This window comes from Urocitellus parryii, chromosome 9 (assembly GCF_045843805.1).
Source record: "Urocitellus parryii isolate mUroPar1 chromosome 9, mUroPar1.hap1, whole genome shotgun sequence".
NCBI lineage: Eukaryota > Metazoa > Chordata > Mammalia > Rodentia > Sciuridae > Urocitellus > Urocitellus parryii.
In genome coordinates, this window is record NC_135539.1 from 3,168,712 (window position 1) to 3,183,133 (window position 14,422).

The 14,422-nt window shown below is 43.5% G+C and overlaps 1 protein-coding gene across 12 annotated transcripts in view; it reads right to left on the minus strand.

Moving 5' to 3' along the window:
- Rbfox1 (RNA binding fox-1 homolog 1) overlaps positions 1 to 14,422 on the minus strand; it is a 300,651-nt gene that overhangs the window by 13,935 nt on the left and 272,294 nt on the right. For 5 of the 12 annotated variants that reach the window (XM_026385682.2, XM_026385680.2, XM_026385675.2 and 2 more), the window contains one exon: positions 3,841 to 3,893. The exons of 5 other annotated variants lie outside the window; for them this stretch is intronic. In XM_026385682.2, coding sequence (XP_026241467.1) covers positions 3,841 to 3,893 — 53 coding nt within the window. Of the gene's footprint in view, positions 1 to 2,806; positions 3,019 to 3,840; positions 3,894 to 14,422 lie in introns of those variants that run through there. 2 more of the 12 variants (XM_026385685.2, XM_026385683.2) reach the window with 2 other exon arrangements.

Genomic DNA, 14,422 nt, shown 5'->3' on the forward strand with positions numbered 1-14,422 from the left:
AAAACACTTGTACTCACATGTTACAGCCTCACTGCGTGGAACTCTCAAGCCTGCCTCAAACCCAGGGCCTCTGCACTCACTGCCAGCTCAACCTGAATCACTCTCAACTTGGCAACTGTGGACCTGGCTCGTGCCTTCACCCAGGTCCCTGCTCCAATGTCGGTCCTCAGAGAGGCCTTCTCAGATCTGAATCTGACATGGCCTTTCACTCCAGGTTCTGGCTCTCCCCCGCTGTGTGGCTCATTGACCCTGTATAGCTTCATGGACAAGCGAACCCTGTGCTCCTTCAGATGCATGCTGGGATCTGCTCTCTAGGAGAAGGGAGATTCTTTCCCTGGGGTCTTCTCCCGACTTATGTAAGGCTGTGACCTCAGAGCTCAGCACAATTCCTCGCACACGACATTGGCTCCATAGGTTATGATGGACTCCAGTGAATTTCCAGCCTCTCATCCAAATCAGTAACTTCCTTTTCAATCTCCATTCTCATGCAGGACCCGACTACTCTGCTTCAGCCACCAGCCCAGCCTGGAAAAGTTCTAGTAAACCAAGAGGCAGGGAGACTTGAAGTCTAAGAAGACGGGAAAATCATTTGCCCCCTTGCCATCTCCTGCAGAATCTAAGTCCTGGAGACTCTTGGTGCCACAAAACAGGAGACTATTCAAGGCACGCGTCTGCCCTGCTCTTAAAGGGACAGTGCCCAGTGGTGCCCTTTATCACAAAATAAAGCAAAACAAGCCATACCATTGTTGCAACACTGACTTAGAAAACTGGTGTCCCTGTAAACACAGTCTCACAATCCACTAATGCTAAGGAAAAGCGTTTATCCTACGTGGCCAATCAAAGCAAAACGGGCATTTTGGCATACTTTGCAAAAGTCTCCAGTAAGAACTGTCACTTTGCCTTGGGGAACTTAAAGGAAGCCCTGGGTGCTGTCATTGCTCCGGCCTAATGATTTTCATCTCCCCGTCTCTACCCTAAGTCACGACAGGACTGTCTGGGCTGCTCTGATGGCAGTGTTGCTTCAAGAGCACATCTTCAAAAGACTCTCGGGGCATGAAATCCAGCATGCACCCACCCCCCCAGATTTTAAGCATTGTGTTGATTTCTTTCTCCACGTAAAAAGAGACACCTTGACTTTAGCCAAACCCTCGTGTTTGCCAATATCAGGATGCAATGGCCTGCCCTTCGTGGGGTGTTCGCACCAGGAGGCGAGATCCTGGCAGGGGTGCTGTGTGCAGTGTGGGTGGGCTGGGTTGCAGCACAGAGAGGAGGAAGCCCCGGAAGACCCTCACTTCACTGCAGGGCTGATGCCTCTTTCCCACTATGGACTGGGGTGAGATGGGTGTCTCAGTTTTCATGCTCGATTCAAAATTCAGAGTTCCAATGGAACTTTCTGCAGCCCACGACATATTATTAATGTGACCATCAGAGGACGAGGGAATCTCTATCAATTTGAAATGCAATCAATAGCAATTCATTAAGAATTCATCGAGCGGCCATTTGGAATTAAATAAGGTGGGTGCAAACCCCTGCCGTCCTCATACAGACGTTCAATGCCATCGCTCCTTTTGGGAATCTGATGTGTGGGTCACCTGCTGACATGGCAGGGTTTGTTGAGTGGTGGGATGAAAGCAGGTTCTATATTTTAGGTTGTGACATTTCAGTGTTGGGTCTCTGATGTCAAAATATAGTCCAAGACACCCTGGAGCATGCACAGAGTTTCACAGGGAAGTCAGAAGCTCTAGAACCCAGCACGTCCACAGATTTAAGCCTGTGTACAGAGCACCCCGACTTCTGGCCTGCACCTTCCCCTGAGTTGTGTGTGCCCCTCTTTCAAGGCTCTGAACCTCAGACTATTCTGGCAGCCCAGGAGCACTCCCCTGCCACCCCGAGAAGGGCCAATTACAAGTGACCTGATGCTGTGAGGTGTTAGTGGAGTGCTAGGATGTCACCACCTCTCACAGGGAGAAGCGGAGGAAGTGGGGAAACAGCATGGTCATTGTCAAAGGGATTTCGTACAAATGGAGTCAGCAAATTGCTTTAAAAAAATCAGCATGCAAACCTTTGGAACTCAAAGGGTCAGACTTCACACCATGAAATGTGCTGAGACCAACTCTTTAAGTGAAATGATGCAGAGTTTGGGGGTGGTCCTGCCTGTGGGGACAGAGAGGGCCAGGGACATTTTCCTAACCCTGTCCTTCCTCTCATTCACTCTCACCAAAGACTCCTAGGTACCCTTCACCAAATTAATGGATAAAGAAAACACGGTACATATACACAATGGAATATTACTCAGCCATAAAGAATGAAAGTATGGCATTTGTTGGAAAATGGATGGAACTGGAAACTATCATGTTAAGTGAAATAAGCCCAATCCCAAAAAATCCAAAGGCCGAATGTTCTCTCTGATATGCAGATACTGACTCACAAATGGTCAGGGGGAAGTGAGGAGTGGAGGTTCATCGGTTTGGATGGAGGGGAGTGGGGAGAAGAGAAAGAAAATTGGAAATGAGAAAGACAGTAAAATCAGACATAACTTTCCTATGTTCATATATGAAACTATAAAGTTACCAGTGTAACTATAAAGTTACCAGTATAACTACACATGTACATCCACAAAAATGGTTATACTCCATGTATGTATGATATGTCAAAGTACACTCTACTGTCATGTATAACTAAAAGGAACACATAAATTTTTTTTTAAATTTTTTAAAATAAAAATATAAACAAAAAAAAAAAAAAAAAAAAAAAACAAAAAAAAAAAAAAAAAAAAAAAACAAAAAAAAAAAAAACAAATAGGGAGAGGAGCATTAGCAAGCAAGCTTTTTTACTGCTTCATTGACAACGGTGGCTGGTAACAGATGAGGGTCTATTTGTAAGCTCGGGCTTAATGTCTGCTTTTGAAGGTCCTGGCATGCTCAGCCAGCAATGGATGAGCTGTTAGGTCCTCCCTCGTTGGCCAAGAGCAACACACTGGCAAGATTTCCTAGTAATTATTTTGGTTATAATTTAGGCCTTAAAACCAAAAAAGAAAAAGGAAACAAAAAAAAGAAAGAAAGAAAGAAAGAAAAAGGAAAAAAAAGAAATCTGGTATTAGTTAAGACACTCACCTATCTTGGCATTTAATCAAGTAATTCCATGCTAACAAAAGTACAAATGGATAGTTCTGAACCACATCAAAGCAAAAAGACAGGCGTCATTTTGATGGACATGTCATGCAACTATGCAGTTTCCATTGGTCAGTGTGCTGAATTCAAACCCAAAAAACTTTGTCTAAGTCCTGCTACTTGAGGTATGTTTTGAAGGAAAGGAAATGGAGGATCTTCAGCTAATAGAATGAAGATCCCCTTCTTATAAGACAAAGATAATTACACTTCTCAATGCCTCTGGCTTTATAGATGCAGCCTGTTAGGGCCTATGATATTCTTCAAAGATCCCCAATAATTCACAATTCAGTCTCTGCGAACCCAGATATAATGCGTTAAAAAAAAACATGGAAGTCACAAGTCTCTGTCCCTAATCTCCCCTGATCAGTATTTCACCATAAGAATACTGATTACACCGTGAGGTTTTCATGTAGATTCATTCAACATAGTCTTATTTTTTCTGGACCATGTATTCTTAAAATCAGAAATAAAAGCATCAACGTTAGCAAAATAACTAATGTCTTTTTAGATGGCAGAGCCTGCAGGCTTCAGCTATACTCCAAAGATCTAGGATCTTTCTTTCTTTCACTAAACTTTTCTAGAGTGACCAACTGCAGCATGTGAAGAAGGGGGAAAAAAAGGATATTGAGACTTGGATGGATGCATCAAGAAGTAGCAATGTTTTTTTTACCTGCAGAGGTGTTACAAGAAATTTCATCTGCTGCAACGAAGACGAACTGATTTCTGGAAGAGAAGATAAGATTCACAATACTGCTCGCTCAGGGGGGAGTGTGCTCTCTGCCAGTTGGTTCCATGTGGACAGATGCGGGCAGGGAAGGGTGCTGCGTGGGAATGTGATGGACCTCGGACTAGAGAGCTTGGAAAGACTGTGGAACAGGCATGCGGGACCTCTTACACCAGCTCATGGGGGTGTCAGAGTGTGGGTCATGTTCAAGCTATGGCGTCAGAGTATTAATACTGTGTGTTACCAAACATCATGCCAGGGTGGGCTCTAGGGCCAGGGCAGCTGGAACTGTGCTTATGTGGATGTTTAGGCTAAAAGGAGATTACAATTAATATATACATATATATATGTGCATACACACATATATATGCTCTCTATTAGGAAAAGAGTCTACTGCAGCTAGCTAGCATCATCACCAAATTCCAGACTTCATTATTATGGTAGACTAACAAAATTTTTCTTTTTTAAAAAAAAAAAGGAAAGAAAAAGACATGCTCTCATTCTAGAAGAGAATGTTATATGGTGCCAGGTCGTGGGTAATAATTTCCTCACCAAACTAGGCTTGTTATATAAAGAACATGAGAGAACTCATCAATTGAGATAAGCCCTGTCTTTCCAAATTACTTATAATGATGCAATATTGGAAAGAAAACAAAAATGGAAAATGCTATTTTACTTTGATTTAGCAAATCCAGAAAGATGATAAAACTCTCTTAAGATGCTTCCAACTGTGACAATTCCACAGTGTAAACATGTTCTAATTCAGAGGTGGTGTTTATTTCCCTAGAAATAAGAACATATATGTCAGGAAGATTATAATGATCCGGTGAGACTGACTAGGGCCTTAAATGCCTCAAAAGACAATATCCGGGTTCCCATTTCTTACCTTTTACTGTGCATATGGCTGAGGAATCAAGATAAATGCAGTTTTTGTTGGTTTTAATATGATTGGTTTTGTTCAAATGTTTCTGTGTTCAAAAACCATCTAAGGATTGAGCATTTCTTAAAACATCTTAAGAAAGTTTTACTGTTGCATGAGGCACACCCTAGAATATCAACGGAGCTACCATTTGAATATTCCCTAGAATTTTTACATTCAGCTGAAAATTCTCTAACAATAAAACCTAAAAAGAAACCAAGCAAACAAACAAATAAAAAACTACACAGGCTTGGAGAAGGGTATTTCTTTGACATAACAAAAATCAAAATTAAGTTAATGTCTCACCTCCTTTTAAGACAACAAAAGTTAATCTCATTGGATTTTTGCTCTTTTTTTGTTCTGACATAAACTTTTTGAATCTCATGATTATTTGAGGAGGAATACAAGTGGTGTCTTTAAAAATGAAGGAGGTGTTTCAGTTGCAGACTTGTTTCCACTTACCCATGTTTGACTTAAGGGACATTAAGACACAGGCACCCTTAACATCAGGCATGATGTTTTTAGGGTGCACTTGATGGGCATCTAGAAGGACCTCTATTTACACAAAATTCACAGGAGCACTCCCATAACCAAGCATGGCGGCTGGTTTATCCAAAGGGGTAGGCTCTTTGGAATGGGCACTCACATACCCACAAGGGAGGGGTTTAGTTCATTAGGTAGCACTATCCAACTCATATTCCCTAACTCTAGAAGAGCTGGAAAGCTGTTTCTCTTCTGCTTGGTCCCTAAGGAACTCTTCGAGGAGGTGTAAACACGAGGAAAGCCATTTGGAGGCACCCCATGCAGATTCAAAATGGTGATTCCAGGAGAATCCTTCAAAAATGCAACCTACAAGTATTAGCAAAAAAATCAGATCTTTTTCTCTATCTTTTGTTCCAGAATTTTATGAAATATGGTGGTGTCCTTAAAATACTCTTCTTTTTCCCATTATACACTCCAAAAGAATTACCTTTCCCTCCCTCCCTCCCTCCCTCCCTTCCTATCTTCCTTCCTTCTTCCTCCACTTTGGCTAACCTATGTCTTTTGATTTTTTCCCCCCTCACCAAGTTCTTATGATTCCCAAAAGGAAGTTTTTAAACAAAGTGAGTCGCTTCTCCTTTGACAACTCACTCTCTTCAAAACAGTTGGCTTAGGTGATTTCTGATGATGAAATAAAATCAATCCTAAAGCATAAAGATATTATTAAAAAATGAACTTGAAGAATACGCCATGGCTTGGCACAGTGGTGTGCACCTGTTCTCCTGACTACTCTGGAGGCTGAGGTGGGAGGACCGCTTGAGCCCGGGAGTTCAGGTCTAGCCTGGGCAATGTAGTGAGTCAGTGTCTCAGAAAAAGAAAAAAGGAGCTGTGGACCTTGCAATCATACCAAAAAAGTTATTGACATTTCAATGGTACCATCTGGATGCCTCAATGTTATACTATTTTGTTTTATTTTAAAGTCACACCAACAATTCCATTACATCCCAGGAAAGTCACCATAGAGCGACAGACATGGGCCTCTCTGCAGAGCTCACTGACCCAATGAAGTCAGTTTATGAGATGCCCACCCTCTAAACTATGCTTTCATCAATTGATTATGGAGTGATCAATGGAAGGGGCTGGAGGGGCTCAGATGATGGGCTACAAGGGCAGGATTTACGTCAGCAGCTGTATCTACTATGCTCTGCTGTTGCTATGCATGGTTCTGCTTCTCTCACCTTGACCTTGAAGACCCATGATCTATTGAGGTGCCATAAATGGATTATCTGTGATGGAGGGGTCCAAGAAACCATTCACCCCAAACCTCCAGAAAGACATGAGCCAAGCTTAACTGTATCACTGAGAAGTCGGCTGTCCCCAGACAAGTTCTGGGAAAGTCAAATGACCAGAGCAATGCAGGTGTGTGCTCTGCAGAGTGGGGCCAGGGACTGCCTCCCTCTGACAACCCTAGTTTCTCCTCACTCTCAACCCAGACCCAAGGATTTAAGCAAACTGGTTTATTCCTTGGTCATAGAGGATAAAGTCTGGTTGGTAGTTCTCCACTCTGGTTGCCCATCATAAACACTTCTAAGGATGTCTGGTGACCAGGCTACACCTGAGCCTGATGGAACGGGAGTCTCTGTAAATAGGTCTCAGGTGCTGGCAATCTCTAAGCACTCACAGGTAACTCAGGTGCAGCTGCTTCTGAGAGCTACTTGGGTGGCTGAAGAACTCTCACTTTGGCTGGTGCTTAGAGTCCCAGGGAGAGGTTGCGAGTGCTCCCAATGGGGCTCTGGCTTACGTGATCTGGGGTGACTGTGTGCACTGTGGCACCATCGCAGAGTGGCGGGGAGCTGAAGCCCAGAAGCCCTTACCAGTATGGCCTCATTTTGCAGCTTCTATCTGGTTACCATGCCAACATCCAGGGCATCCCTGGGCTGCACAAGATGCAGACATGGGAACTTGCAGCTGTACCAGGGAGTTCACTGATGCCTTCTGAGACGATGAACCCCAAATCTCACTCTGGGAGGGAAGCTGGCCTCCAGTAGCTATCAGATCACTTTCTCCACGTTTGATTGCTGACGTCTCCCTCATATTTCAGCCCCTCCTGTGGATTTACTCAAGGTCATCTCTCTGTGGGTCTTTCCATATTTCCTTCTAGGCCTGCCTATAATACTACCTTCACCAATTCTTTCACCCCAACTTCCTTTCTAAGTTATATTGGTCTTACTTACCCCAGGATTTCTCAACCTTCCCTGAAGATAAAAAAAAAAAAATACCTGGAAAATTTCTGAATTTTGACCTTGACCACCTAAGTCAGAATTTTTATGAGAGTGGTCTGGTAATGCTGGCATTGTGTCGGAACCCAGGCCTGGCTGTTGACCAGCTCAAGGGAACACCATCCTCCTTGTGTTCCAAGCAACAGGTGAGGAGAGGAAATCTTGGCTCCAGTTACATATTTTCATGGTGGAAAAGGCTGGGAAACTTTGCTGAGAAAGGTTTCCTGCAGGTTCACTTCCTCCCTTGAAGTTCTCCTAGGGAAGGCTTCATGGGAGAAGGCAGGGTTACTACTTTTACAAAAAAAATCAAATGGTAAATTACTGGATCCCAAGGAGAATGCTACATTTGTCTTGCCCATTGGGAATATCAACTCCAAGGGCTACTGCCTAACATTAATGGTACAACTGTCTGTGACAGAAGGTTGCTAAGAGTCATATCAAGGTTAGTAACTCATTTAATCTTATCAGCCCAGTACTTCTCTCAGCCTTGGAGGTGAGGAAACTGGGGCGTATGGTGTGGGCACGCTGCTACTCATGGGGGTGAGATAGGAAGACGGTCCCGTGGCTCAAGACGTCACCTCTCACGCATTCTCTAAGGTTCTTCCAGGGGCGCTCACAGTGGTGTCTCTAACTCTTGTTCTGAATCCTCAGCTTCTTGAGACAAAAGAAGAGAGTGTTTGGATTCCTCTTTGGGTCTGATATAATCGAGGTTTCAGAGAAATCATTATGAATATATTCCACTTAGCAATGCTTCGAGATGAAGGAGTGACAAGTGGCATGCTCTTTCTTTTTATTATATCTCCAGACTTCCTTTTATTTTAAGGTGGTTTTCATAGCTCCACCATCTAGACTTTAGATCTGACTCAGCTGGCAGGATATTTAAATCAGTCCTGGGGATTGCCATAGATCATCTTCATTCCTCACTTCTCTTCTTGGGCTAAATCTCATCGCTTTGCAATTTTCTTTCTTCTAAAAATCACCCATGGCTGAATTCTAAGAGTCATATCAAAATAGTGGCCAGTCTGTACAGCCGGAGGGGATCTGAGAAGCCAGCTATCAGGGAAAGAGGGAACTTCTGACACCAGTACCTGGAAGCCATGATTGTCAATGGTCCCCGTCAAAGAATAGTGGCTTTAAGTTTTATTGTTACTCTTTGGCCTCTTAATCTCATTATATAACTATTATTACACAAAACTCAGGGATGATATCATTCATAGCAAGACTCTTCTTGGAGCAAATACTATGAATATTGAATCTCTCCCTTTTTTTTTTTTCTGTCTCTGATGTATATTTAAAAATCCTTCAAGGACATCTACCAGAAAATCCCACAGACTGAGAAGTTGGTTTTCCAGCTTGACAAATGACTTCTAGGATGCCCCAAGACAGGAGGGGGGTGAAGTCAAGTTCATTCTACCTGCTGGTTCTGGAATGCCTGTGGGCTATAAGGCAGAGGTCTCCAGTCTAGACTGCCCAGGTGAAAGTTTTTGTTTTTTTTTTTTAATAAAAGTTTTTTTTTTTTTTAATGAAATACTGAGGACCACCAGGACTGCTCCCCAATCATTCAAGTCAGAATCTCGGAAAGTCACTCCCACGCTGGTGGCTGTGCGGGGAACAGCCCTCAGGTGACTCTAATCCTCAGCCAGCACAGAGCACTCAGGTCTCACTGTGCGAAACCTTCTCTGAACATCTGTGTTCTGCCTCTGCAGGACATAGGAAGTTGTATCTTTGGGGTTTAAAGTCAATTTCACTCACGTAGATGTCAGCATTTTGCAATTATTATTTTGATACTTTGAGTGTACTATTTAATGTTATTTATGATTAGTGATCACTTTATAACTACGCTCAAAAAACGCTTCCTTTTATACATGTAAAAACTAAGGTGGAAATTCACAATAATCAGGTTATCTTGACGTTCTTCTTAAAAAGTTGCTGGAAGGGCCACCATGGAGTCCAGCCACGTGCTTTCTTGACATTGGACATAACATGCAAAAATAAGGTGCTCCAGCTCACATTCCTGTTGATGACTTCACCAAGTGGTTGACTGCATCCTTCATTCAACCTCATTCATTCAGCCTCGGGTGGAGGAGAAGGGGGTGCTGCACACCGGGCAGGGAGCAGAGCCTAAGGCCTGGGAAGCTGTGCTCACGGCCTTCGAATTGCATTGGAAGATCTGCAGTGGGTTTTCCTGTCTGGAAGTCAGTCATCTAATGCATATTTCAGTTTTGTCACTGAAAAGGGGGGATTTACTTGCTTGTGATCAGTTTTCACATCCAGTTCCGAAATTCTATTTCAGAAGGGTACAGATCTCAATCAGATTCACATCTGTCCTACCCTGTTGTTGCTTTCATTTACACTTCATTCCTGTGGTTATTTTTATTTATCTTTTAGTACCAGATCACACATACTTCAATAAACTGCGGCAAACGGTAGTGAGATGAGGTATAAACAGACAGACAAGCAAGCGATAAACAGATTAACTAGAAGGCTCTAGAAGGACCTATACTGATTCCATTTCTAAAAGGGGGGAGACATTAAAATATACTTAAAAACGTTCCATTTAGACACAGTTCCTTTTGCTAACATTGCATTCATAAAAATACCTCCATGGAAAGGAGAGAAGGATGGTGAGCCTGTCCTTAATGAGAAAATTCTCCCATCAAGCTCTGGGTTGGAGAAATTCAGATGTAAGGACATCTCTGTCAGATGTAGACCCTTTTGTTACTTCAGTCCCTCGAACATCCAACATCCTCCCTGTCGCCACTGTATTTCTATTTTAGGCTCAGGTGGAATGGGGGTAAGAGCAAATCCAGAAGCCATGCCCTGTAGCTACAAGCTGTCTTCCACTAGCAAAATCATTTCACCTTTTGGGGTCTTGGTTTACTCATTTGGAAAATGGGGATTAAAAATAGTATACACCCAGTACAGCCTTTTGGGAACAAATTTAATGAGAAAAAAAATAATGTAAAGTCACTTTATTGGGGGAACATTGGCATTGATATTTCTGACTGTGTAGACTCATGAAAGTATCAACTCTTCTCTCCCCACCCAAAGAACAGGGCAGGCAACTGGCTTTACAAAAACCTAAAGCAGGGATGGATCAGGGGCTGGGTTTACCCTGAGAGCCCTAAGCATTTTCAGTACGGAGCTGATGCCTCTCAGGCAGCTTGATCTGTCCCCTGTGCAAGAAGAGCAAGTTCAAGGAGAAAAAAGAACCCAGAGGGGAGGCTATTTGAGATCATGGACCCCTCTACCTCTTTCACCCAACCTGTTTTTACCTTTTTTAGCTAAAAAGTCAAAATTTCAAAGCAAAACCCAAAACAAGTTTATTGAGTAAAATTTCATTCCATCTCATCAAACATGTTTGCATGAGGAAACTTGTTGGGGACTCAAGAGCAAAACTAAAGGCCCCCTTAGCTTAGGATGCTGGTTATCCTCATCATAATGTGCTGCATGCTGTGGGTCAGGCTGTGCCTGAAGGGCTCTGTTAAGGCCACAGGGAATTCACAACCACGCAGCAGGGCAACGATCACCCACCAGCCTCACTTAAAGAGAAGGTGGTTAAAGATGGACTAGTTTAAATAGCTTGCCCCTACGATCTCACGTAGTAAGCAGCTCTACTGAGACTCCACCCTGCTTTAAATCTAAATCTGTGACCAAAGTCTGTGCCTAGTAGTAAAGATTCGCTAGAGGGCACAAGTCAGAGAGCAGTACCAGGAGCAAGAAAGATCCCATTTCTATCCTGACACAGACAGGTACTGTCCTGCTCAGGTTCGCAAAGTGCTAGTATCTCTGTGGGTAGTGTTAGGGTTACAATCTCTAAGTGTTATCTTAGAGATTGCCAGCTCTAAAAACGACTCACTTTTTAAAATGAATGCAATTTACTTGCTATTCCCCCTATGTATCCAATGCTTGCAAAGCCTCATTCACACTTTTTGGACACCTGTCAATCAAATTGGGTTATGATACCATTGGCACCAACTCCTTTAGTTTTAATGTTCATTCTCATCTCCTCTAAATCTAATTAGTATGATGCAGATGAGGAAACCGAGGTCCAATAATGTTAACAGAAACCAGGTGGGATTTTTCTAGGTCACATTTTATATGAATGTGAGTCTGTTATGCAATCATTGACAAGATTTAAGGATAGGGTCACTTTCCCATTGAGCTTTGGGGTAAAGAAAATGATTAACTATGGCCATAGGCTAAAGGAAAAAATCAAACAGAATAAATTTCGAGGGAAGCCAAACCTTTGATATCTAGCTCATCCAAGAAGGGAGAGCAGGGAGGAGATGGTAAGTGGCCAGTGGGGACCACTGGTGAAGGTCAAGGGAAGGGTGCTACACTTCTACAAGGACAGGCCAGAGCATCTCAGTCTGGATGACTAAGATGATGAAGGGAGAAGGGTGTTTGCCTTTGTTATGTTTCAGCACCTCAAAAATCTATTAATCTGTTGAAACAATCACACATTAGAGTGCAACCCAAATGAGCCCAGAAACAATAACAAAACCGACTAGTCCCTCTGGACGGAGAGAGACACTCTCTAGTTCTCACTCCTCAAACTCCTGCCTCCCCTGAGAACGGCCCCTGCTCCAAATGCTCTGTCTGTTAATTAAATATGAAATGCACTATGGTTTTGAGGAGAATCTAATTCTAGAGGAATCCATCACTGTGCTCCACACCAGGGAGAAAACCATAAGAAGTCATTTATTTCTGTCGAATGACTGTGCACAAACTCATGCTGCACATAAATATGGAAGTAAAATAGCGGCCACCTAGAAACAGAAATCAGTTCTTCTGGGAACAAAAAAAATCAACTTGTGTTCATTAGCACCGAATCAGAACTTGCCTTGATCACCTTCAAGGGAAGAGTTAAGACGTTCAGAGAAAAGTTCCAATCTTACCACCCCCCCCAAAAAAAATAACACCTATCAAAAGACAAACAAAAAAAAAAACAAAACACCAACAACCAGCAAATGAAGAATCACAAAAAAAAAAAAAGAAGAAGAAGAAGAAAGAAAGAAAACAAGGTAAAGAAGTGGCGGGTTTGATTTTTATCACCACATCCACAAATGTTTCCTGAGCCAGGAAGCCTGTCTCCCAGGTCTTCCCTCCTCCTGCTTTACTGGGTCACTGCCTTCTCTGAAGTACCTTCTTTATTTGCATGGAAATGGCTCCTCCGGAGACCTTGGAGAGCACCTTCCCACCAGGGGCTTCTGACCTACCTCTGGAAAGCACAGGGGGTGGCTCAGCTGCCTCTGAACCTCACAGCTGAAGGGCCCTGGGGTGCTGCTGCAAGTGCAGGCTCTATTGGCTTTTCTGTGGCCCATCAAGTCAATGATCTGCAGCCTGGAAAGTGTGTAATTAGGCCATGACATGACCAAAGGAGTGTCCCACCTTGTCTTGTCACCGGCAAAAATGTCTCCCCACGTGGCCGGGCCAGCTATGGTCCATTGGGCTTGGAATTGCCCAGAATGCCTCCCCAGCCCCTTGTTGGTCCAGCCTGTGGACAATTAGAGCAGTGCCCCCACCAAACCTGCCAGCCTGCACCTTTTTTTTTTAACTGCTTCAATTACATATTCACCGAGACACTGTTACAGATGAAGGGCCAAAGCCAATTAATTCTTGAAACAAAGATTTGAGCACTTTCTCTTTTTATGTGTGTGTCTGACGTTTGCCAATGAAAAATCAGAGTCATTCCGGAAATAGACTTCTCAGGAACAGCCGCATGGATTCTCACCACTCAGAGTTTGGTGTCTGTGGCCTCCAGGGACAAAAGCCACAGCCCTGTCACCAGGGAGGGCTGTATGTTCCCTCTTCTATGACACTTCAGAACCAGCCAGAAGGCACCCAGTGGCTTCAGTGGCAAAATGGAGGAATGGAGGACTGCTCAGGATGAAACGCAGTTACCTTAGTGAGGGTAAATCTTTCTTTTTTTGCCTTGAGAATGCCCAGTTGGAACCATTTAAAAAGGAGCCCTGTCTTCTCTATTGTCTCTTTCATTAGGGAAGTTGAGTCGGCCTGGCATGGGAGCCTCCTAATGGGCATCTCCCAGGGACTGTCTCTCTCTCTGGCTGCCCGAGCACTGCCTGGGATAATTAGCTTTGCTTTTTCTTCTTAAGGACCCTGAACCACTGAGGAAGCAACTGAATCTGATGAGAAAGTGAACTTTAAGCAAAAAAGGGAAAAGGATGATTTGTAGGACTCTATGTGCCTGCAGCCTGTGTATGGATGTTCAATCTTGAGTTCCAATAACAAGCTGGACGTAGATTCCTAGGCACTGGGGAAAGAAAGAAAAGTGTCGGGGCACTCACGTACGCCACCTTCCTATCACGAGATGACGGAGCATCTTTTATTCTATTTGTATTGCAAAACCAAGAAAGCTCATCAGGATGAGTGAAGATAACAGAAAAGACAAAAAACTAAAAATGATAATTCCAACACAGCACTCTCAGACAAGGGGCAGAGGACTATTGACGACTACCATGTTTTGACTCAACAGTCCAGAATCTAACTTCAAAGTACCTCCCCCGGTCCCTCATCTCAGCTGCAAGGGACCACGAGGTCCCCAGACGCCTCCGTGCACTGCACCGTCTGTCTGTCCCTGTTGACCTGGGAATGCTGTCCCTGCCTCCACCAGGCTCTGCGGTGCTCTCACTCTATTTTTCCAAGAGTAGCTCTCTCAAAATAAAGAGCCTGGCATCAAGGTGCCAATACTCATTTGGCCAAACAAGGATGTTAAAAGTAAAATCGGATATTTAAAAAAAAAAAAAAAAGGTCCCACTGACTACCACCACCCTCATTTGCTAAATGGAGGGCCATTTTTAGTGGCCAGGGAGAAGAAGACTGGATA